At 41.3% G+C, this 25686-nt stretch overlaps 1 protein-coding gene across 9 annotated transcripts in view; it reads right to left on the bottom strand.

The window, feature by feature from the left end:
• Positions 1 to 25686, bottom strand: part of NRG1 (neuregulin 1) — a 1019883-nt gene that overhangs the window by 193287 nt on the left and 800910 nt on the right. For 3 of the 9 annotated variants that reach the window (XM_027122793.1, XM_027122794.1, XM_027122798.1), the window contains exon 1: positions 24421 to 25021. The exons of 1 other annotated variant lie outside the window; for it this stretch is intronic. In XM_027122793.1, the coding sequence (XP_026978594.1) occupies positions 24421 to 24517 (97 nt within the window). In that variant the 5' untranslated portion in view covers positions 24518 to 25021. Of the gene's footprint in view, positions 1 to 24420; positions 25024 to 25686 lie in introns of those variants that run through there. 5 more of the 9 variants (XM_027122790.1, XM_027122792.1, XM_027122797.1 and 2 more) reach the window with 3 other exon arrangements.

Raw genomic sequence — 25686 nt, 5'->3', positions numbered from 1 at the left:
GCACATTACAGGGCACTCTCCCTGGTGATGGTCTGAAGCAGTCACTGCTGGAGTGAAATAGCAGCAACCTCAGAGCCCTAAAGTAATAGAACACAACAGTTTATTTAAAAAGAAGTGAGGGGCACGTGAAGGTTTTAATCCCAGGCAAGGCAAAACGTGAAGCGTCAGGCCCACCTATGTAAACAGACATCCAGGGGCACCATATGATGGGCTGTGAGACCTTGGTCAAGTCAGCTAACTGTTCATTGTTTTTCTCTTGAAGACGATTGGACGATGTTTTTTAATCTGGGTTCGTGATGCATTGGCAAAGTCTTGCCCCTTCTCTTGTAAACTCGGTGGTAATCACAGCAATTATGTTCAGTGAGATTTACACCTTGTTTGATTGTATCCTGAGCCACATTTTCTCCTTATTTCATTGAGGTTTTCACAACTGACCTTTTGGTTCATAAAGGTCATCCTTACCTCCACTTGAGGCATTTCCTAGAGATCGCCTTAACTGGAAATTGACCAGCTATAACCTTTCTTAGACCCTAAAGGTCAACAAAACCAGACAATTCATCCTCTAAATGTTACCTTCTGAAAATCCCTAACTTGAGGGCTCTTCAGGCCAACACATCTCTTGTGAGGCATTCATATTGCCTTAAAATTTTTCGCTTCTTACTAATTAATGACTTCTCACTGATTAATGACTTAGTAATAGAGGGTAAGTTTTCCACAGTAACCCTCTGCCGCAAACAAGTAAAAATGCTGAGTTAAATACAATAAACATCACCTTAAAAGGATGAGACAAAAGAGGGAAATTTTAGGACAAAGTGTGAGGAAAATCTTGAGCCCAGAAATACAAACGAAATACCTGGGCAATACAACCACATCTCCTCTAAGGGCGTTCGCCTACCCTAAGGAAGGGACCAAATGTCAAGGCACAGGGCCTGCCCAAAGTCAGGAATCTTATAGTAGACCCTCTCCATATTAAGCCAGACTCCAAGGGGCTATTCCTATATAGAAGCCCCCAGAGGAACTCTCATCTGAGGTGCCCAGCGCAGCACGTCCACATGTGGTACCCTACGAGCAAGTGACACTGAACTAAGCACAGGACGAAAACAGTCTGGTTTCTGGTTTGGATGCACTCAGATGACGGGGGTCTCCCAGCTAGCTGACAACCCACAGGAGCCATGTGGCTGACAGGGTCCTGGTGCCCCGGCCGGGTGTCAGGCCTGAGCCTCCAGGATGGCACTGCCAAGTTCAGGATACTGGACCACCAGAGACCTCCCGGCCCCATGGAATATCAACGGGCGAGAGCTCTCCCAGAGATCTCCGTCTCAACACTAAGACCCAGCTCCATCCAACGGCCAGCAAGCTCCAGTGCTGGATGCCCCATGCCAAACAACCAGCAAGACAGGAACACAACCCCACCCATTAGCAGGGAGGCTGCCTAAAATCATACTAAGTTCACAGACACCCCAAAACACACCACCGGATGCAGCACTGCCCATCAGAAAGACAAGATCCAGCCTCATGCACCAGAACACAGGCACCAGTCCCCTCCACCACGAAGCCTACACAATCCACTGAACCAACCTTACCCACTGGGGGCAGACACCAAAAACAACGGGAACTACGAATCTGCAGCCTGCAAAAAGGAGACCCCAAACACAGTAAGTTAAGCAAAATGAGAAGACAGAGAAATACGCAGCAGATGAAGGAGCAAGGTAAAAGCTCAACAGACCAAACAAATGAAGAGGAAATAGGCAGTCTACGTGAAAAAGAATTCAGAGTAATGATAGTAAAGATGATCCCAAAATCTTAGAAATAGAATGGAGAAAATACAAGAAACGTTTAACAAGGACCTAGAAGAACTAAAGAGCAAACAAACAGTGATGAACAACACAATAAATGGAATTAAAAATTCTCTAGAAGGAATCAATAGCAGAATAACTGAGGCAGAAGAGCAGATAAGTGACCTGGAAGATAAAATAGTGGAAATAACTACCACAGAGTAGAATAAAGAAAAAAGAATGAAAAGAATTGAGGACAGTCTCAGAGACCTCTAGGACAGCATTAAATGCACCAGCATTCGAATTATAGGGGTCCCAGAAGAAGAAGAGAAAAAGAAAGGGACTGAGAAAATATTTAAAGAGATTATAGTTGAAAACTTCCCTAATATGCGAAAGGAAATAGTCAATCAAGTCCAGGAAGTGCAAAGAGTCCCATACAGGATAAATTCAAGGAGAAACACGCCAAGACACATAATAATCAAACTATCAAAAATTAAATACAAAGAAAAAATATTAAAAGCAGCAAGGGAATAGCAACAAATAACATACACGGGAATCCCCATGAGGTTAACAGCTGATCTTTCAGCAGACACTCTGCAAGCCAGAAGGGAGTGGCAGGACATATTTAAAGTGAGGAAAGGGTAAAACCTAAAACCAAGACTACTCTACCCAGCAAGGATCTCATTCAGATTCAATGGAGAAATTAAAACCTTTACAGACAAGCAAAAGCTAAGAAAATTCAGCATCACCAAACCAGCTTTACAACAAATGCTAAGGGAACTTCTCTAGGCAGGAAACACAAGAGAAGGAAAAGACCTACAATAACAAACCCAAAACAATTAAGAAAATGGTAATAGGAACATACATATCGATAACTACCTTAAATGTAAATGGATTAAATGCTCCAACCAAAAGACATAGACTGGCTGAATGGATACAAAAACAAGACCCGTATATGTGCTGTCTACAAGAGACCCACTTCCGACCTAGGGACACATACAGACTGAAAGTGAGGGGCTGGAAAAAGATATTCCATGCAAATGGAAATCAGAAGAAAGCTGGAGTAGCAATTCTAATAACAGACAAAACAGACTTTAAAATAAAGACAATTACAAGAGACAAAGAAGGACACTACATAATGATCAAGGGATCAACCCAAGAAGATATAACAATTGTAAATATTTATGCACCCAACATAGGAGCACCTCAATACATAAGGCAAATGCTAACAGCCATAAAAGGGGAAATCGACAGTAACCCAATAATAGTAGGGGACTTTTAACACCTCACTTTCACCAATGGACAGATCAACCAAAATGAAAATAAATAAGGAAAAACAAGCTTTAAACAATATGGACTTAACTGATATTTATAGGACATTCCAACCAAAAACACGTTCTTCTCAAGTGCTCATGGAACATTCTCCAGGATAGATCATATCTTGGGTCATAAATCAAGCCTTGGTAAATTTAGGAAAATTGAAGTTGCATCAAGTATCTTTTCCAACCACAACGCTATAAGACTAGATATCAATTACAGGAAAAAAACTGTAAAAAATACAAACACTCGGAGGCTAAACAATATGCCACTAAGTAACCAAGACATCACTGAAGAAATCACAAAATACCTAGAAACAAATGACAATGAAAACACGACGGCCCAAAAACTATGGGAGGCAGCAAAGCAGTTCTAAGAGGGAAGTTTATAGCAATACAATCCTACCTCAAGAAACAAGAAAAATCTCAAATAAACAACCTATCCTTACAAATTAATCAATTAGAGAAAGAAGAACAAAAAACCCCAAAGTTAGCAGAAGGAAAGAAATCATAGAGGGAACTTATCTCCACATAATAAAGGCCATATATGACAAACCCACAGACAACATTGTTCTCAATGGTGAAAAACTGAAACCATTTCCACTAAGATCAGGAACATGACAAGGTTGCCCACTCTCACCACTATTATTTAACATAGTTTTGGAAGTTTCAGCCACAGCAATCAGAGAAGAAAAAGAAATAAAAGGAATCCAAATTGGACAAGAAGAAGTAAAACTGTCACTGTTTGCAGATGACATGATACTACACATAGAGAAACCTAAAGATGCTACCAGAAAACTACTAGAGCTAATCAATGAATTTGGTAAAGTAGCAGGATACTAAATTAATGCACAGAAATCTCTTGCATTCCTATACACTAATGATGAAAAATCTGAAAGAGAAATTGAGGAAACACTCCCATGTACCATTGCAACAAAAAGAATAAAATACCTAGGAATAAACCTACCTAAGGAGACAAAAGACCTGTATGCAGAAAACTATAAGATACTGATGAACGAAATTACAGATGATACAAACAGATGGAGAGATATACCATGTTCTTGGGTTGGAAGAATCAACATTGTGAAAATGACTATACTACCCAAAGCTATCTACAGATTCAATGCAATCCCTGTCAAACTACCAATGGCATTTTTCACAGAACTAGAACAAAAAATTTCACAATTTGTATGGAAACACAAAAGACCCCGAATAGCCAAAGCAAACTTGAGAAAGAAAAGCGGAGCTGAAGGAATCAGGTTCCCTGACTTCACACTATACTACAAAGCTACAGTCATCAAGACAGTATGGTACTGGCACAAAAACAGAAATATAGATCAATGGAACAGGATAGAAAGCCCAGAGATAAAACCACGTGCATCTGGTCACCTTATCTTTGATAAAGGAGGCAAGAATATACAATGGAGAAAAGACAGCCTCTTCAATAAGTGGTGCTAGGAAAACTGGACAGCTACATGCAAAAGAATGAAATTAGAACACACCCTAACACCATACACAAAAATAAACTCAAAATGGATTAAAGACCTTATGTCTCTATGACATTAATCACAGCAAGATCCTTTCTGACCCACCTCCTAGAGAAATGGAAATAAAAACAAAAATAAACAAATGGGACCTAATGAAACTTAAAAGCTTTTTCACAGCAAAGGAAATCATAAACAAGACCAAAAGACAACCCTCAGAATGGGAGAAAATATTTGCAAACAAAGTAACTGACAAAGGATTAATCGCCAAAATATACAGGCAGCTCATGAAGTTCAATATCAAAAAACAAACAACCCAATCCAAAAATGGGCAGAAGACCTAAATAGACATTTCTCCAAAGAAGACATACAGTTTGCCAAGAAGCAGATAAAAAGCTGCTCAACATCACTAATTATTAGAGAAATGCAAATCAAAACTACAATGAGGTATCACCTCACACCAGTCAGAATGGCCATCATCAAAAACTCTACAAACAATAAATGCTGGAGAGGGTGTGGAGAAAAGGGAACCCTCTTGCACTGTTGGTGTGAATGTAAATTGATACAGCCACTATGCAGAACAGTATGGAGGTTCCTTAAAAAACTACAAATAGAACTACCATATGACCCAGCAATCCCACTACTGGGTATATACCCTGAGAAAACCACAATTCAAAAAGAGTCATGTACCACAATGTTCACTGCAGCACTATTTACAATAGCCAGGACATGGAAGCAACCAAAGTGTCCATTGACAGATGAATGGATCAAGACGATGTGGCACATATATAAAATGGAATATTACTCAACCATAAAACGAAACGAAATTGAGTTATTTGTAGTGAGGTGGATGGACCTAGAGTCTGTCATACCGAGTGCAGTAAGTCAGAAAGAGACAAACAAACATCATATGCTAACACACATATATGGAATCTAAAGAAAAAAATGGTTGTGATGAACCTAGGGGCAGGACAGGAATAAAGACTCAGACAAACAGGATGGACTTGAGGACACGGGGAGCGGGAAGGGTAATCTGAGACGAAGTGAGAGAGTGGCATGGACATATATACACTACCAAATGTAAAATAGAGAGCTAGCGGGAAGCAGCCGCATAGCACAGGGAGATCAGCTCAGTGCTTTGTGACCACCTAGAGGGGAGGGATAGGGAGGGTGGGAGGGAGACACTAGAGGGAGCGTATATGGGGATATACATATACGTACAGCTGATTCACTTTGTTATATAGCAGCAAGTAACACACCATTGTAAAGCAATTATACTACAATAAAGATAAAAAAAAGAACCCCCAAAAGCTACCCCCACAGGTAAGCAAAATGAAACCTACTTCTCCTCCAACCCCAGAGAACTAAGAGACATTGTCTTGACCCTGAGGGAAGCAGGAAGGGAAAGCCGAGGTTAAAGTCTGGCTCTTGAAGCCCAGATACACAGAATGAGAGTCCTTGGACCCTCAGGCCATGAACTTGGTAGGGTCCCAGGTATCCAGCAGCAACAAACACAGACCTAGGCAGGCATGCATGCACTTTCATCTTACATCTTGAGAAATGCCACAGATCATTTTCCTGAGCAAGAATCAGCACAGAATTGGAGACAACCAAGCACGGAAAGAAACAGGCCTTGAGTGAGAACTACCATATACTGGAATCATCATACACAAATGAGGAAACAAGTGTGCTAACTCTGCTAAAATAAATCACAAACTTGAAAATATCTCCAGGGACCAGGAGAATATACAATGCTACACAGAAGATGTGAAAAGGGGTCAGCCAAATAAAGCTGCTAGGGAAAAAAAAGAATTGAAATGAAAAACTTAATGAATGATCTTAGCAGCCAACTGTACAGAGCAGAAGAAACCATGAGTGAACTGGAAGACAGATCAGAAGAAATACAGCAATGGAGTTAAATGATGGGAACTCTGAAAGAGATGTAAAGAGAACTGATTAGGGTGAGAAGGTCCAACATACTTTTAATTAAAGTTTCAGGAGAGAAGAGAATGGAAGAGAGGAGACCTTTGAAGAGATATGGGTGTGAATTTCCCAGAATAAACTACATGTACAGAAGCCCAGTGAATCCTGAGCAGGATAAATAAAAAAGAATCCACACCGAAATACATCATAGTGAAACCAGAAAAGAAAAGAAAAAAAGACAAAATCTTAAAAGCATCCAGAGAAGAAAGGCAGATTACTTTCAAAGCAGTGGCAGTTAGAATGACAACTAACTTCTCCACAGTTCTTGATTGATTGAAGTACATTGACAGCTCACTGCATCTTAGTTTTAGGCCAAACTGTATATTTTATCTATTACCGTAATTGCCTGCTGACTAAGCCCCTTCTCTTAGCTCTTTCTCAAGGTAATGGGAATAAGGAGGAAGTAAGTTTCTGAAAAAGAATCCTGAAACATTTGGTAGCTTTTAGCTTTATTACCCAATAATGTGGTAAAGTCACTGTACTAGAAATAATGGTGCTTGGCTTGTAAGTTTTGCCTGTGTTAAAACCTTCCCACCAATCAATTAAAATTTCTTCCTGGAGCTGTACCACAGAGAAAGAGAAGAATAAGTGGAATTGATTCTCTCCTGGTAATAAATGGACCTCGGGATGACACACCTAAATATATCTCGAGGCCACAGATGAACCACCTGGTGCTTACCCACTTCTTTTTTCTCTTAGATTAAGTTTTTGAGAAATAAGTTTTCTTTCATATACTTCTCCTCAGACCTTTGATTTGCACTTTATATCTTATCAGTAAATCTTTAATTATCATTGTGAAATGCATAAAATGAAAAAAAAACATTTTTTGTTTCTATATGTGGGACCCAGTGGTTTTCATGTTCAAAAGGCAATCAAAATGACTCGGACACATTCACGGTAACAATCACAGCAGCTTGATCCACTTCACTTAAAAAGCAGTCTCCGGCTTTTCCAATAAAATATTTGCTTTATCGAGAGGAGAATAAATTTGGGAATCTTCGTAATGGAAAGTTTACAAGTATCCTTGATGACAATGCAGAGTTACTACAGAGAAAAAAATATGGTATATTGAATTAACTTAATATTATGATCCTTCTGTTAAGATGATCGACAAAGTTAAAACAACTTCTTGAGGAATTTCGCGCAGGAGATCATTTCTGGAAAATCAACAGAGCCTATATTAAAAAATAAAGCGAAATGTCTTACATAGAAAGTTGAGGATGGAGAAGAACAAAAATTAAATCTAAAGAACATACAACACTGAGAAAAATTAAACAATTTTATCATTTTTAAAGCAGATATATTAAGAATTTCTCAAAAGACTATCTAGTCTGTATTCTTTGCTGATTCACACATGCTGGTCCTCGGTAGAGGTTAAATCCCGTAACTCCTATGTCATATGCTTTTTAGGAGCAGCTACATTAAGGGTATCAGAGATCATAATTCACAGCCAGCACCCAGTTTCTATTGGGAATTTCACATAAAAGGCTTCTGTACTAGTAATTTATAAATACATTTATTACCATGTTCTATATTTTCACTAAATAATTCACATACCGAAACAGATCTTCTAGGTGTTTCCCAAGATAAATTAACCACATTACTAGCTCACCCATCAAAAATTATTCTATAGAAGATAGACTATTTCCTGCATACAATCAATTTGTTATTTGCCTAGACCTGACGCGACTATTATTTCTCGAATACCCTAAGATTTCTGAAAAGGTATTCACTACTAAAGCCTCTGATGAAACGTACCAGGAAAGCATTACCCAAAATTTTGCAGGATTGTCTTGCAGAGACCACTGACGAGTACAATGCAGATTTTGAATCATAGTTCTCTTTTACATCTAAAATGTTTACACTTCATCTAAATAAATCTCCTTAATCGTCAGATAAGAATATAAAGCCCAGACATTTTAAACGAAGGCCAAAACCATAAGAACGTCGTGTTTTCTCTCTCTCTCTGTGTCTTTCTGTTCTGCCCGCCTGAGCCGTGCCCTTTCCACCCCACCACATCGGGGCTCCTTCACTGCAGCTCCTGCTTCCCTCTTTATCCCAAGAGATGACTGCTTATTATACAGTTTTATAGGTTCAAACACATTGTAAATCAACTATACTCCAATAAAAATTTTAAAAATGAACAACAACCACCACACACACACACACACACACACACACACACACACACACACACACACTGAAGCCAGGCTTTCACTCTCCAGCCCTCCCAGCCTGTAGTGCTTCCTTAGTTATGACCTGGAAGAGCCTTTCCATCTGTGACTGGCTGGGAATCAGCATTGTCTGCCCTCCCAGCTCCTTGGATGGGCTCCAAATGAACTCTTCAGTCTCTTTCTAGCCACTAATTAAGGCCCTCATTAATGGGGCCAGTTGAATATGAATCAGCCAACTTTACAAGTTCCTACCTCCCTCAAAGGATCTGCGTTGTCCTCAAGGCAAAGCCCCTCCCTGCTCCAACCTGGGGAGGGCCATTCTTCTGTGAAGGCCCAGTTTTTTTAAAACTTTTTATTTTATATTGGAATAGAGTTGATTAACAATGTTGTGTTAGTTTCAGGTGTCCAGCAAAGTGATTCAGTTATACATATACATGTATCTATTCTTTTTCAAATTATTTTCCCATCTAGATTGTTACATAGCATTGAGCAGAGTTCCCCATGCTCTACAGTAGGTCCTTGCTGGTTATCCATCTTGAATATAGCAGTGTGTACATGTCAATCCCAAACTCTCTAACTATCCCTCCCCTCACCCTTCCTCCATCCCCACCCCGTAACCATAAGTTCATTCTCTAAATCAGTAAGTCTGTTTCTGTTTTGTAAATAAGTTCATTTGTATCGTTTCTTTTTAGATTCCGCATGTAAACAATATCATATGATATTTCTCTTTCTCTGTCTGACTTATTTCACTCAGTATGACAGTCTGTGAAGCCCCAGTCTGACATGGTTCCCAGTAAGCTTTAGGACACCGTGTGAGGCCCAGACGAAAACCACAATGTGTTGAGTGTTGGGACCCTCCTTTCTTTTAGGATGCTAGCAAAATCCTCCAGTTAAAGGTCTGGACTAAATAATAATCCTTTAGGGGAGGAAAAAATAACAACTGCATCTGTCATTCCTCCTATTTCCCTCCTCCTCCCTCACCCAAAGCTAAATAAATAAATATAAATAAATCTCCTAATGCAAATTGAACTACCACTCTGGAAATTTAATAATGGAGTAGGAGGCCTTTGACCCCCTAGGTCTCTGGGTCAAAGATAATTCAGGTTGTTAGTGATAAAATGTCACTGTGATCAGTGACTGGTCAGTGGCTCACAGATGCAAGGGGGAATGACTTGGTGGCCTCAGAGCAGCTGTCAAGGCACAAGTGTTCACAGCTTTTTTTGCTTATACATCATTTCTACAGAGGATCCAGAGAGCCTACAGACATCTCTCTTGTTAGAGCCTCTTGCATTAAGGTATCGGTGCTTACAAAGTTTTAGAGCACTGAGACAGCTCACACCCACACCATACATGAATCTCTCTCACACACACACACAACACACAACACACAAACACACTACCCCCGTCTTCCAGGTTATGACATTAGGACTACTTACTTTACTGGTCATCTTGTCAGTTAATATTTATTGAATCCACTTGGGCACACGATATTATAACAAGGAACAATTAGATGCCAAAGTTTAGCTGATTTAAATCTACTGCAACCCTCAAAATAATTAAAGTCATATCAGTGATGGACCCCAAAGTGCTATTTGATGACACAGAAATACATCTCTCTTACTTGGAAGCATAATAACACCTAAAGTACTATAAATGTTGAATTCACATACAGTGTCCGTCTTAGATCTGTAAGTGTAGCATCATGGTAATTCAGATCCCTACCTTGAAACCTGGATGCCTGGGTTCTAGTACTGGGACAGATACTCTGGCTGGATCTTGTGTTTTCCTCATTTGAAAAGATATGACTCAAGGACATGGCCTCTAAGTTAACCTTTTCAGTTCTAACATTCTATGATTTCCCCCCAGGGCTACTGTAGTTGTATTTAAGAGCTTACTTTTTAGGCAGTATTAATATTGTTTAAGATTATTTTCATTACTTACCAGGAACGGTTGTTTTTTATTTATATAATGAACTCTTAACATAGCAAACACGATGTTCCAGGCAACAGTCTAAGTATTTACAAATATAAACTCCTTAAACTGCATCAGATTAGTTTCTTAACTGCCGCTATGTTCTTAAGAAGAAATGTAACACAAACAATTTAGGGTTAGCAAGAATTGTAGATTGAACAAACCTCGAATTCCTATTCATTTGTCTGAATAATTAAGCACTGATTATTACTTACTGCGAGCTTTAAGAAAAAGTGTGCAAATTTCAAGCAGGAAAACCACATATGATCAGTTTAGGAACAAATCCATGAATTGCTAGTACTGGTGATTTGCACTCATACTTGCTTATTAACTGATAGAAACATAATAATTAAATTGCTCCCCATAAGCTCCCACAATGCGTTGTTTTAAGCAAATTAGCTATATTCCCTCATTTATTCAATCACTGAACAAATTTTTAAGAACAACAACTATGTTCCCATCACTGTGCTAGCCCCTGGTGATATGAAAATGCATAAGACAGACATGACCTTGAGAGGTTCACAGTCTGGAGATATTAACTGCTAAAATGTGCTCATGTGATCAGTCAATTAAAAATTCCTCTGGGTGAGGACAACCGTTTATTCTCTAAGAATTAAAATTATGTAAGTGACAAAATAAAATGCTCGAAATAAAACTGAGATTCCTTTGATCTCTATCCTGCAAACCGAAAACGAAGAGGATAAATTTAAAATAAATAAATAAAATAAAGTTAATAAAATAGATAAAAATAGTCCAAGTATACTTTCTGTTTTATAGAAAATAAGGTGATAGAACATAGAAAGTCACCTATTTTTTTACATACATTTATAGATGTCCTTACAGTTTAATGACTTCACATTTATACCAAATCCTGAAATATGTATAAGGATTAGTAATCACAAAAGTAATCCTATAAGTAAACCTATCTAACCATTTAAAAGGTAGCTGTAGTCTATCTTAAGTATAATTATTTATTAATACTTTTTGAAAGTAACTGAAAAGAAACTCTGTTCCCATAGAAAGCATACAACCACATATTAAGGCAATGTGCAAATTTAGTACTTAGGCCCTCGTGTATGTATATCAGTATAATCAGTTCCCCTTTCTTATTTTATCGCGTGACCAGAAATAGAGTGACTCTGTCCATGGAACCAGCAGTTCGTACTTATATAAGAGGCTTTTAGTAATGTACCGTGAAACATGACAGTTCAAAGGATGGTTATTATTTCCTTAATTTGTCAAGGGAGTTTTCAACAAAGAACCACCATATTCATAATAAAAAAATATTCTTTTAAGTTCTAAGTAGGGAATTTTTTTTAATATATATTTTATGAGGAGTTGACATGCTAATACTAGCAAAACACTGAATCTTCCAAAGGGTGACTTCTCTCTTTGAGTGAATGTGAGAATGGTAAGACCACTGGCGGATGAATACATTGTTCTCTTGGTACAGTTGTAACTTATCTTTGCTCAAGTGCAACAGCCTTCTTCAGAAGCTGTGCCATCCATCTGCCCATGAGTTTCACAGAAACAAATCACAAAAGGGCGTCTGCATTAAGGTCAGCAGTAACTTTACAAAGTCCCATGTCCAAAATGACAAAAAGAGCATTCAGCCCTATGGCTGCCTCTCTTAGTATCCCTGTCGCTCGAAGGTGTAGGCGCCGTGAAGTTTCCCCAAACATACCTGTCTAGATGCAAATTCCTGTAAGACAGTTGCTACTACCCTTCCGGCTACAGGGAGTTTTATTCCCAGATTGCTGGGCTCAAGGCAAGATGGCTGCATCCTGCCTTTTCATCATGATTTCAAGAGGTGGAATGAAGTAAGCCTACCTTCAGTGGAAGGTGCAAGGAAGCACTGAAACTTGTCTTTACCTTACAGAGTGTGACTTTAGTCACCAAATTCAGATACAGGGCTTTCACTGAGCTTTTTATGTTTTGTGAATATTTATTCTGTCATCAGTAGCATATTGTAAGCGGTGACATTTCTTCCCCCTGCACAGGCCAACTTAGATGCTCCCTTGGTGAAGGGGGTCTCTTTTACATTCAATGTGAGAGGGCAGTGAATCTGTAGGTCTCAGGGACTATATGCTCTACACTGTCCCTTACCTTCTGCTAAATCCTAGGGAAAGATAATGGCCTTTGTCTTACCTGCCTCCCTGAAGTGGATCCCAGTGCTTTCTGATGGGGCATAAATAATGAACACAACATTTAAAACTCTAATGTTGCTTTCCAAATAGCAAAATATTTAAAATAACTATTTCTATCGACATTTCTCCTTCCTGTAAGGTTAAGGGCAAAGGAGAACATACAATATAATCAACATGTTAAAACAAAACCCAAAAAACAACCCTTAAGACCTAAGTCTCCCATTTCTATTCAATTTAATATATGGAAAATTATGTATTTCATTTTCTATTCAACTCAGTATTCCAATAACTGGTTTTCTTTTGACAAACCCACCAGCTCATTTCCATAATTCCGGTATATGTATAACTCTTTCCCAAAATGGATAATGCATGAGCCGTTTCCTTTTCCCAACCCCCCCAGGGAAGATTCCAAGTATACAGCAAGGTGACCTCACTACAGCAAATTATAATCGCTATCTATTTTCTGTGTTCGAACTAATCTTTCTGGGGGTAATGTACCAGTCTTCAATATATCTCTCAGAAATAGATGACAATAATTTTCAATATTACTGCGATCACAACTGTTTATAAAAATCTACCATTTCACGAGCTTCAAGACAGGCTCCCCTTTTTTATTTATTTAAAAACCATTTAAAGTGGAAAATGTAGAAAAGTCCATAATTTCAAACAATGAAATATTGTGCTTAAAACAGATACTGTCACTCTGTTGGCAGAGAAAAGAGAAAATATCAAAAGAATATAAAAGCAGGCTTGTATATATATACACAAAATAATGTCAACTTAATATACAAATGGAAAATTTTGTCAGACAATAAAGTTACACACACACAACACAATATGCTCCAGTTAAATCAATTCATCATTACAATTATCTATCCTTGTAGTTCAGGGAACAAAACAGTCAAAAAATATAAATAGAAAAATGATTCTTACTCATTTATTCTGTAAATATTTGTACGTAAAGTACTCCACTAGGCCCTATGTGTAAGACAAAATTATCCTTGCCCATCAAGACATGGGAGATTAGGAATAGGAAAGTTACATCTAAAGAACTAACTGGCATATATATATATTTTTTATTTTATTTTATTTTTTATTTATTTTTTTTGCAGTACACGGGCCTCTCACTGTTGTGGCCTCTCCCGTTGCGGAGCACAGGCTCCGGACGCACAGGCTCAGCGGCCATGGCTCACGGGCCCAGCCGCTCCGCGGCATGTGGGATCTTCCCGGACCTGGGCACGAACCCATGTCCCCTGCATCGGCAGGCGGACTCTCAACCACTGCGCCACCAGGGAAGCCCTACTGGCATATATTTTAAAAGAAGTGTGTGCGTGTGTATTATTTAAAAATATAAGTGCACATAACCTATTTTTGCATCAATCTGTTAAAACATCACTGCCAGTGTTCCTCCATTCTCCAAAAATGAGTTTATCTATAGACCAAAGTTCAAGGTCAGGAATATCTGGTTGATCTCTTTATGAATGTGTTATACATATATGACATCCAACTCTCACCAAGAGTCCAAAGCCATAGAATATAAACCTAATAAATATTTGATATGTATTATCAACATGATAATTATTTACAAAGAACCTCTGTGTATAAGACCCTGTGAAAAAATGTACAGTATTTATAGTTATTTGTGGAGGGCTTAAAGTTCAGACAACATTGATACATACATAGCAAGAAGACAACATTAGATGAACACACATTGGAAAAGTGCTTAGATTTTGTTGATATTTAAACTCAGTAAAACTGATCATTTAGTCCTTACTCTGTACCCAGCACAATACTCAACACTACTGCTTAGAACAACCACATGAATTACATAATATTATTTCCCACAGTGTACACACGTAGAAACTGAGGCTTACATAGTTGTCATCACTGTCAGAGTTCACACCACGCAGTCAGAGGACAGAACCAGAGCCTTGCCTTTCAACCACTGCTCTGGTCTTACTAAAACCAGCACCTCTCAATCCTGGAGGAACACAGCCACCATTAAGCCAGGGCCATCATGCAAGTGGCCCAGAAACCTCTACTCAGGGTTGCTCAAGGTCAAATTTTCATGCTGATGTGTTCTGAATCACACTATATGCAAATACAAGAATTCTCATTCGGCCTGCTGGTTAGGAAAGAACACAGCTAATTTTTCTTTCTAGTGGTCACATTCAGAAAACAGGTTTTTTATTTTTAAGGCGAACAGGCCAGATAATTTGGGGAAAGGGCAAAATACTGCTCAGTTCTCGAGTGCTGCCGAAAGTCAGGATACTGCTGGTTTGGAGATGGCTGGATCAAAGGTGTCAGAGGTGGGACCACACCCAGGGGGGCTTGAATCCAGGTTTGTGCTTTTTAGGGGGATTATGTTTCATCCCATCTCCTGCGGAATATATAGATTTGGATTCAAAATGTCATCCAGGGACTTCCCTGGTGGTCCAGTGGTTAAGAATCCACCTTCCAATGCAGGGGACCAGTTTCCCCGTCGGGGAACTAAGATCCCACATGCCCCAGGGCAACTAAGCCCACGCACTGCAACTAAGACCCGACGCAGCCAAACAAATTAAAAAAAAAAAAATGTCATCCATACTTCATACTTCCTTCACTCCAGTGGGTTTGGAGAGAAGATAAGAGAATCATCAAAATGAGGATTTAGAACGTTCATCTGGGTTTCGCTGAACTGCATAGGTGCACGTTTTAGTCTCAGCTCAACTCCAACTGAGGTTACAAATGGATATGACATTGGACCCCATCCAAAGAAGTCTTCCTACTGTATACTCATATATTACATGAATATATAAAACAAACACAAAACAACCCTTTCATTTAAATATTTGCAACCATTAATATAGTATAAGCTCGTAACTAAAAGTCAACTTTCCAAGTTTGGAAGGGAAGAGAGGCAAAAGGAAGTTCCACAAAAAAATTTTTTCATATACTAAATCATGTTAAACATAATACAAATGTTCACACTGTAGACACAAAACCATAGTGTGCTGTGTCCCAAATGAATCCTGCAGCCCACTTCACATCGACTACTACTGGAGCAAGTTACCAATCCTCTTCTGCTCCCCTTCTTATCTCCCAGTACAACAGAAAGTCCATGGCATAGGATGAGGAAAGGGGAGAAAAGACACATTTAGGGAAAACCAGAATCTTCTCTAAGTCCTGATAAACTTAAGAATAGTGAGAACACTTGATTCACAAAATACATATCTCTAAACACTAAATAGCAACATAGGTATTGTTATTTATAAAAGAAAACTCTCTTATCATGAGCATTTGTTTTCTTTTAAATACCTGTTGACCACCTCCTTCATTTTTTTTCTTTGACTTTTGGATACCTTTCTTATCAGTTCACTCATAAATACGATTTCCTATTATGATATATACAAATGAAAAATTTTCAATAAATGATGTACTAAACAGTTAAGATCAAAAACTCTCTTTAGGGCTTTAACAGAGAAAATTTTCTATGCATAATTAATATCCAAACTTCGCTTTACCTAGGGTTGAAATATATTTTTTGAAAAAGTTATAAAATCTGTAGGAATTTTAACTTGCAATTCTGGAGTCCTTAAATATAAGACATTCAGTATTCAGAACATTTCAGTATATGCATAAAATTTATTTGTTCTGAAAAATACTCCAAATTAGAATTTAGACATTTCCTTTTAAATATTGGTTTTATATTTACTATGGAATAGCTAAGAAGACTGTCAAGTCCTTTAAAAATGCAGTTTGTCTTTACAACTGTGAGATCATATGTAACAAACAGATGAGTTACAATTACAAACAGAAACATATGCACTTTAAAAAGCTGGCTTTACCTAAGTTCTAACCTTATTTATAAAGTAATATAGGCCATTGATAATGAGCATATTTTCACATGGCAGTAAATTCCCACTTATTAAAACTACTGGAAAAATTGAATTGTAGTACTGTAAAACTGAGTAAAGTTAAAAAAAAATATTATTCCATAAAACAAAGCCAAGTTTGTTCACTAGTCACTAATATTTCTCACTCACATCTTTGTAATCTCTGTAGAAATACGGTGGGTAAGATAAAGCATAATAACAGTTTGCTAACAGGTTCAATAAAAATCCAAGTTACATGTTGTGATAGAAATGTACTACTTTTCTCTCCAAGGGAAAATGCCCATTGCCCTGGCACTCTACCTTTATGCCGAATTCATTTTATATGGCTATCATATGACCTATTTATTGGAGAAAATGTCACTGGTTTAATGACTTCCTAGCCCAGCTTCCTTTTATACATTACTTTAACCTCACTTAATTAACTTCTACGACTTTTTTCAAAGTTGTCACTACTATATTTTTTAAAATACCATGTAGGGCTTCCCTGGTGGCACAGTGGTTGAGAGTCTGCCTGCCGATATAGGGGACGCGGGTTCGTGCCCCGGTCCGGGAAGATCCCACATGCTGCGGAGCGGCTGGGCCCGTGAGCCATGGCCGCTGAGTCTGCGCGTCCAGAGCCTGTGCTTCGCAATGGGAGAGGCCACAGCAGTGAGAGGCCCGCGTACCGCCAAAAAAATAAAAAATAATAATAATAATAAAAATACCATGTAAAGCATAAAGTCAAACTACTAAACAGAGTCCAAATATTAAACTATATGACATTGACAATATTCAGTCATGTATCATCTACAGAATTGACAATTTCTGATGGTTCCACCTAATAAAACATTCCCTGACTCTCACATCACTGAAACTAAAATGCAACAGCCGCCCAGAGGAGCCAGCTGCCTGCCAACTGAAGCTATGAAACAGAAGGTTTGGGACACTGTCGCAGACCAAACGCTACTGCCCATCAATAATACCTTTCTTGGACCAAAACAATGTGAACAATATTGCCCTTTAAAAAGAGAAGGAGAGTAACAAACTGGGAGTAACTCACAATGAACATGACCAGTGCAGAGTGGAATAAATCGTGAGCAAATAACAGTGCCTCTGCGACAGTGTTATAACGTTAGCCCGTGATCCAAAAGAATTAGTCATTCCAACCCATTTTCAAAAACATGTAGCTCAAAGTAGAGTTCTTAAACATTTTAGCTAGGGGTTGAGGATAAGGTGTGAAGACGTGAAAACATGGGCTCCTAAAGATCCTCTGTGTAATTTTGAGGTGCTCATGTATAATTTTCCAATGCCACAGTGGAACTTTTAAATATGACTAAATGTCTTTGCAGGTACTGCCCGAACTTATGCAAGAGGAACTGCTCTAAGGGACGACTGAAAGATGCTTATAAGATGCTAAGTTCTCTGGGGACAAGTTGTTGGCTGACATATACACACTACTGTATATAAAATAGATAACTAATAAAGACCTACTGTATAGCACAGGGAACTCTACTCAGTACTCTGTAATGACCTATATGGGAAAAGAATCTACAAAAGAGTGGATATATGTATATGTGTAACTGATTCATTTTGCTGTACACCTGAAACTAACACAACATTGTAAATCAACTATACTCCAATAAAAAATTTTAAAATGAAATAAAATAAAAGTAAAAATCACAGATGTGCCCTTGCAGGTTTTTACAACTGCATCGTCATCATCAGAATGATGTTTCGGAATGTTCTTAGCGAATTTGGTCTATTTTGGTCTAGCTGGGAAACAAACTCCAGTTGAGGTAGTAACTGATGAAATCAGGATCCTATTCTTCCCCATAGATTGCCCAGAATATCTAAGTCACTTAGAAAAGAAAAAAGGAGTCGTTCTTTGGGGAATAGCAGTGTGATGCTCCTGGAGCACCCTCTGGAGGCCAGAAAAAGGTGACACTAGTGAAACGGAGAAAGAAGAGAATTCTGACCTTCCAAAGGCAGAACTCCACAGATCGTACTTAAGTTGGACTCAAAAACGCACTTATGCAATTGTAATCAAGGCGACCTAAGAAACATGCGTACTTAATTTATAGTTTACAAATGCAAATAAATCCAAGGTGTATGTAACAACATTCTCAAATAATTGTTCCTTCATTAAAAAAAAAAAAAAGGAATACACTGATTAGTGTATTTCAGCCTGCATTCTGAATTCCTTGGGGAATTAATTGTAGAGGCATTTTTTTCATAGTTAGAAGAGAGGTCTCAATGTGAAAATGTGACATTTTCATTCACAAAATGTAAGTAAGCAAGGTTATATAGGGTATTACTAATTGTCAAACTTTTCAAAGTAGTCAGCTGTATGCTTATCAAAACTGAGAATAAATTAAGCTTTTTTTTTTTACTTCTAACACCTCACTTTTTCTAAAGCAACAAACACTGACATCTATTGGCATTTTGGTAGCTCGCTTTTAAAAAATCTGTTAAAACCCACGAAAGGACACACATGCAAACATGCGTAGGATTAGGATGAACCCAAAACACCACTTGGTCCTTTGAAGAAATTTCATTTTATATATCTGACAGCATATTTAATAGATGTTATTTTCCTCTGATAAAGATAAATCAGTTTTTAAGCTAATCCTATATCATTTAAGTTTCTGTATTTTCTGTTTGTCAAGAGGAGAACTCGAGGGTTAATCAAAATATTAGAAGTCCACTTTCTTTTTCTCTGAGCAAATGAAATCACTCACCCAAAATACTGACACTTGGTTTTCGTCTATCCTAACAGAACAACAGGATAAGATCAATACCGTTAGTGTCAAATGTAACTTGTCACTTTGAGAACGCTAATAAAACACTGATTTGCTAAGAATCACACTTCCAGAACTTTAAGCACTACCTACAGCCATTCTAGTGTGTGTGGAGGGGGGGATAATGAAAGATGTAGATTTTTTTAATATTCATTATTTTGTTTATATTTAGAAACACCTGCACTGGATTCCATGAACCTTGTTGGCAATATACTCTTACATTCGATAAAAAGATAACAAAGAGCATGTGGATACACATTTTCTTTTTCAATTTGTACTAGTCCCAAAAGACTACGCGTGCATTCTATATAAGCATCAACTCTTCAGTGTGACCAGAAAAGGACTCATGTTTCAAAACCTTCTCAAGTTTGAGACCTCAACCTTTTTCTGCCAGAGATAAAACGATATTGCACCTCACTCTACTTTCAATATTTAGACTGAATTCAGGACTGTTTTCATAATACCTATATGCAGTTATGGTATTTGACATACTTATCCACTTTTCTCTCTATTTACAAGTAGTACATATTAATATTTATACTCACTCTAATCTAAGGCCAGCTCTGGATTATTTTTTACCGTACAAGGTAAATGTGGAAAATTGTGTCAGATATCTTAGCAAAGGCACAGAAGATCTGTGTCTTAAATCATTTTCTCAAGAGAGCTAACATCGATGGGGCACTTACTACTGCTGTTATCTCATTTAAGCCTCGGCATAACTTTATGATAATAATTTTATTATCCCAATTTTACAAATAAGGAAACAGGCATGGAGAGATTAAGTAACTTTCCCATCACTATACAGGTAAGGAGCAGAACTGGGATTTAACCACCTTTTTTTTTTTTTGCGGTACGCGGGCCTCTCACTGTTGTGGCAGCCGCTCCACGACACGTGGGATCCTCCCAGACCGGGGCACGAACCCGCGTCCCCCGCAACAGCAGGCGGACCTGCAACCACTGCGCCACCAGGGAAGCCCCAGAACTAGGATTTAAATGCAGGCAATCGGGCTGTAGCACTAAGTACCAGGTACCCTGTAATAGTGAGGCATTTTCGTACTAAAGGACAGGCGATGAAACACACAGAGCATCTGTCACACTGCCTGGAACATGGTAGGATATTTAGTAAATAGTAACTCCCTTATTAAAAGTATAAAATACTAGTGCCTGGCATGTAATGTGTTCATTGCTCTCACTGGTTCAATATTTTCTGATTACTTACATACTTTATGGTCTTTTCTTCCCATTTTTCCATCATATCATTTTCTCATTTTGCAGATATGAGAACAGTATCCCAAGTTTCTCCCACTCTCTTAAAATCATTCTCCAAAATAAACCCGCTTCATTCTAAAATTAGTATTTAATGTCTTTAATAATTACATCATCTAAGTGGTCACAAGTCACCAGCTTGAAACAGATCACTGGACATTCCTCCTGTTCTGTAAACACGCGCTGCCCTGGTAGTGACGGGGCACTTCATACCCAAGAATGTTTGACAAGCACTTCAGCCTGGGAAGCCACTGAGTTAACAAAACAGGTGGGTGATGTCACCCGGGAAGCACATGGCCGGCTTCTAGCCATTTGGGATACTAAGTGTTTTGATGTTTCCACCACTTGTACTGACAAACGCCCCTTTTGCCAGGGGTGAAGGGAGACCCAGTAGCTCTAGAACTGAGCTAGGCTTGATAATGAATGGGTTCCAGGTCATTTAAAAGGAAAAATAAAAATAAAAAGAATCCTTTGCAATGTTTTAATGAAAGAAAAACATCAACAGAGATTCATAGAAGAAGCTTAGAGCCAAATACCAAATGGGTGGGGGGAGGGGGGGAAGCTCTGGTTTTGTAATTCAGGCTTCAATAGATAAAGTTTGCTGAGCTGAATCAATACGAAAAGTCTGGATATGGGAGATCCAGCATCTAGGAGGTGCAGGAAGTTACAGCACCCTTGGTACATGGATCCTCGTTACAAAGCCCAGGATTACGCTGAGGTTGCTTTTTTCTTTTTTTCACTTTTTGAGCAAAGAAGAAAAATCAATGACCCCAAGGGCCTGGGAACTATTAGAGTCATTACTGCGACACAGATAATTCTGTTGAACATCTGCCGCCACAACAGCGTGCAATTCAGTATAAAAATGCGATGCTACGGAACACAGCTACGTATGTATCACATACCAGTCACACGTGTCGCATGAAAGTTAAAGGAATCTTGTTCCCCTAAAGCTGTCCCTCCAACAGATGTGTTTATGCCTCCGCATGTAATACAGCACACAGCGGGGCTGAGGGGCTGAGTGCTCTCAGCCTTCTCTCTCCCTTGACTGTCGTGAAGTAATGTTATAACCTCCAAAAAGAGGCTTGGCTGTTGCATGGGCATCGTGTAGGACAGCAAGTTTCAGCGGCTGTTTTAAGAAAGGGGTGAAACCTGGGATTGAAGGGCACTGATGGAGGAGCTATTTAAGAGATGGGTGTCCTGTAAGCCCTGATTTGAGCCGGTATGCCAAGTGGCAATGCTATAGTTATGGCATCTAGAGGTCATTCCTTTGAGGATGCCTGAGGACTACAGAGTGCAAAGAAGCTTGAAAAAGAGGTGTGGGTTTCCCTCACAAACCATTATGGCTCTCAGTTATTTAGTCTCCTAAGATAAGGAAAAGTACACTGACAGCATTACAAGGGAAATGACAAGAAGGAAAGAAACGGTGATTTCAAAGCAATACTATTTAACGCCAGGTGTTTTTACCTAAAGCAGGTTTCAAGTTGATCGTTGTTTTTGAATCAAATGAAGAATAAATATTCTTATCTGCTTTATAGGGTTTAACAAGCACAAGGTGCCCTGGAGGGGGGTAAAAAGTTCCTCCCCAAGGAAGACAACTACCTGATGGAAAAGAGAGATACACTTTAAAACCAACCTAGAGCCAAGTTCACTCCAGATTCTCTGGGAAGATAGTCAAGAGAATGTCACTTAAAGATGCCAATCTATCTGGTTCAGAGGGAATCACAGCGGTGGGACTGGAAAGCATAATGAGAGTCACCAAGGAAACTCTGGGACGCTGTGTCAGGAGAGAATATTAGGTAGTCCCAACACAGCTGCCTACCTAATAGATGAGATCTGTAGGACACAGAAATGCCTGTTGGTTCTTAAAATCTCTCCCACCCACCACGGGTGCTTATCTGAAATGTCTATGTTAACTAAGGCATTGCTGCCCTGAAGCCTTGACGAAGTGCAGACCTGTTACCTGAAAGGGATGCTACTTCAAGCCACCGTCCCCTCCTTAATTCATCAGACCTCCTCCAGAGGACCACAGAAACGTCTGAAGGCAGAGTACTCCCAGGCAGGACAGGACAACACTTAAAGAGCCCCGCAAATAACTCTTTACAACTTTACCACTGTGGTCAGGTCTAAGAGCTCTTTCATTTACTAAGATAACCTGCGAGAGGACAGTAGAGAATGTCACTTAGGGAGATTGCTAATCCAGCTCCCCACTTCAGCCCTTGTTGAATAAAATGCGATAGGGTGTCTCCAAAACAGGGATAAAGTAAGGAAAATTTCAATACACCCTCATGAGAGCTAATGAAGGGTAATGAAGGTGATCTGCCCAGCAGCATCCTATCATAGAAGCATGCACAGGAATGGTCAGTGGCCAAACAATTACTCTCTGTTCAATTTGTTTTGCTCAAAACCTGTTTAAGGTCTCTGCCAATAAGCCAGGCTCTGAAATGCTCTCAGCGATGCCAGTAAGAGAACTGGGCAAATCTTGTTTACTTCCTGCAAGGAACGGGCAAATACTTCTGTAAGATAACAGAATGCCATTGAATTAATTCTTCAAAAATACTTTACGAAGTGTGCTGGGGGATGTTCTAAGTGCCTTGAGGTCTCTGGATCAATTAATAATTGGGAAGTGCAGAGGCAGAAAAAAGCCCTTATATTCTTCCCCCTCCCCTCCGTTTTTTTTAAAGCATCCTCTTCACTTAATGACTCATAAACAAGTATTTATTTGGGGCGCCTCCTCTTTCCAAGACAGTGGCGAAAGCATCAGCCCTTCTTAGGGAAACAGAAGGTGAAACTGTCATTCACGTCCGTGAACCGATGATCACGCACTAGACTTGTCTCTAGAAAGCCTCAGCTGCCATTTCATTCTATTATATAACCAGTGGGCAACTGGGTTCAAAAGTTCAAATGAACTTTTGCTTTGGGGCATCTCTTGGGAACATAAATTAACCACATTTATCAAAGAGGTACTGAAAAATAGAACTGCAAAACCGAAAGTTTGAGAACCTTTTTGGGGACCTGATTCCTGGCACTGGGCTGGATTTTATCTGCTTCGCTGACCTCTAGGAATCCCTCTCAGCTGATCTGAGCTCCGATACCGCAGGGCTGAATCCGAGTGAGCGTCCGCGCACACCGCGACCCTGCACTCCCTCCCCGGAGCCCAAAACACCGCCGCGCGACCGCTCGCGTTCTCTCTAGAGCACCCCGTTCTTCCGAGCCAGGCGCTGCGAGGGGAGACCCGTTCCCGCTTTTCTCGCTAGAGGGCAGGCGGGGCCCGTGCAAAGCGCTGCTGGCGCTGGACACGCGCGCACCCGGTCTCCGCTCCTGCACGCCGGGTCCCGCTCCCGGGCTGGGCTCGGCTCTGGGGTGCTGGGCAAAGGCCGTGCCAGGGAGCGCGGCGCGTCCGGGTCCTCCGGAGGCGCGGTCCCGGCTTCCGTCCTCACCCTGAGCGCGGGTTGCTGGCGCCCGGGTGGGGCTCGACGCCCAGGTGAGGGGCGGCCCCATGGAGGGCGAGCACCGCCCGGCCCCGCGGACGGCCGGGAGCAGGGCCAGGCGCCCGGAGCGCAGGGCGCAGGCAGGCGAGGGCGAGGCGGCGGCATCTGAGAAGGAGAAAGAGAAGGAGAAGGATCGCGGAGCCCCGGCCGCGCGGCGCACTCACCTGGGCTCGGGCCGCCCGCCGCGGGCGCAGGCTTCTTCCCGGAGCCTCGGTCCTTCTTGCCCTTCCCCTTGCCTCTGCCTTCTTTGCGCTCCGACATCTCGTCCGAGAAGTGCACGCTCTGCGCGGACGGCGCCCGGCGGAGGCGACGCGCGACAAGTTTGGTCCAAGGGCTGGGATCGGCTTTGGGGAAAGTTTGTCCCTCGAGGGCGGGGGGCGGAGGCGGGTAGAACCACCGGCCGGGCTGCGGCGCGCGCGCTGCGCGGGGGGCGTCTCCTGTCGCCGGCGGGGAGCGCGGGGACGCGGCGTGCGGTCCGGGCCACCTGGGACTGGCGGTCGCTGCGTCCGGCGGTCGCGCTCGCTCTCGGGGCGGCCCCTGTCGCGCAGGGAAGTGCTCGGTTCCCGCCGCTGTCGGCTCCTGTCGCGGCCTCTGTCCGGCGCGCTCGCAGCCCGAGGAGGGAGAGGCAATCACCGTCCGGCCAGCGCTTGCGTCGCCCGGCAGCCGCAGTCACCCCGCTCCTGCCCTCCGCGCGAGCCCGGAGTTTCGACAAGTTGGGGGGAACTCCTCGCCGGCTCTTTTTCAATTGCCCCACCGCCAACCACCTCCCGCCCGCAGGTTGGACGCTGGCGCCTCCTTCTCGCCCTCCCCTGGCCTCGCCCCCTCCCTCGTCCCCGCCACACCCCCACCCCGAGGCGCGGACACGCCACCGGGAGGAGCCTGGGCTCGGCGCTCGCGGGCGCAGCCCCTTTCCCTCCCCGAGCCGGCCTGGGCGGGGGGCGGTGCGCTGGGCGGCTGCCGGACACCCCCGACAGGGGTCGCTGGAAGCCGCGCGCAGCAGCCGCCGCCGCCGCGCCCGCGGGAGCCGGACCACGCGTCCCGGGGAGATTCCGAGACCCAGGAAGGGATCCGGACCCGGGGCCCTCGCTCCTCGCTCCTCGCTCCGCTTCCCCGCCAGGCAGCGCCCGGGAGGGCTGGTCCCTTCCCTCCAGCGCGGAGAAAATGGTGGAGACAAATTTTGCAGCTCCGACACCTGCCCGGCCAAATTAAGGCCCTGGAACCCGTGGGAAGGAGAGAAACGGCTGCTGTTTTCTCATTAGAGTTTGGGGTTCCGTCCTTTCTTTCTTTAGTGAAAAACCCCACACGCACGTAGGGCAAAGATAAAACTCTGGGTGGAAGAGTAAGGCGACTGTGGATACACAGGAAGGGCTCGGGGGACCGTAAAGATGGTTAGATAAATCCATCTTCGTCGATCTGCTCCTGGGATGTGT

Source organism: Aethalodelphis obliquidens, unplaced genomic scaffold, assembly GCF_003676395.1.
Source record: "Aethalodelphis obliquidens isolate GAN/ISIS:26980383/991018 unplaced genomic scaffold, ASM367639v1 scaffold25, whole genome shotgun sequence".
In the NCBI taxonomy this organism is placed as follows: domain Eukaryota; kingdom Metazoa; phylum Chordata; class Mammalia; order Artiodactyla; family Delphinidae; genus Aethalodelphis; species Aethalodelphis obliquidens.
This window is presented reverse-complemented; position numbering and strand designations above follow the sequence as displayed.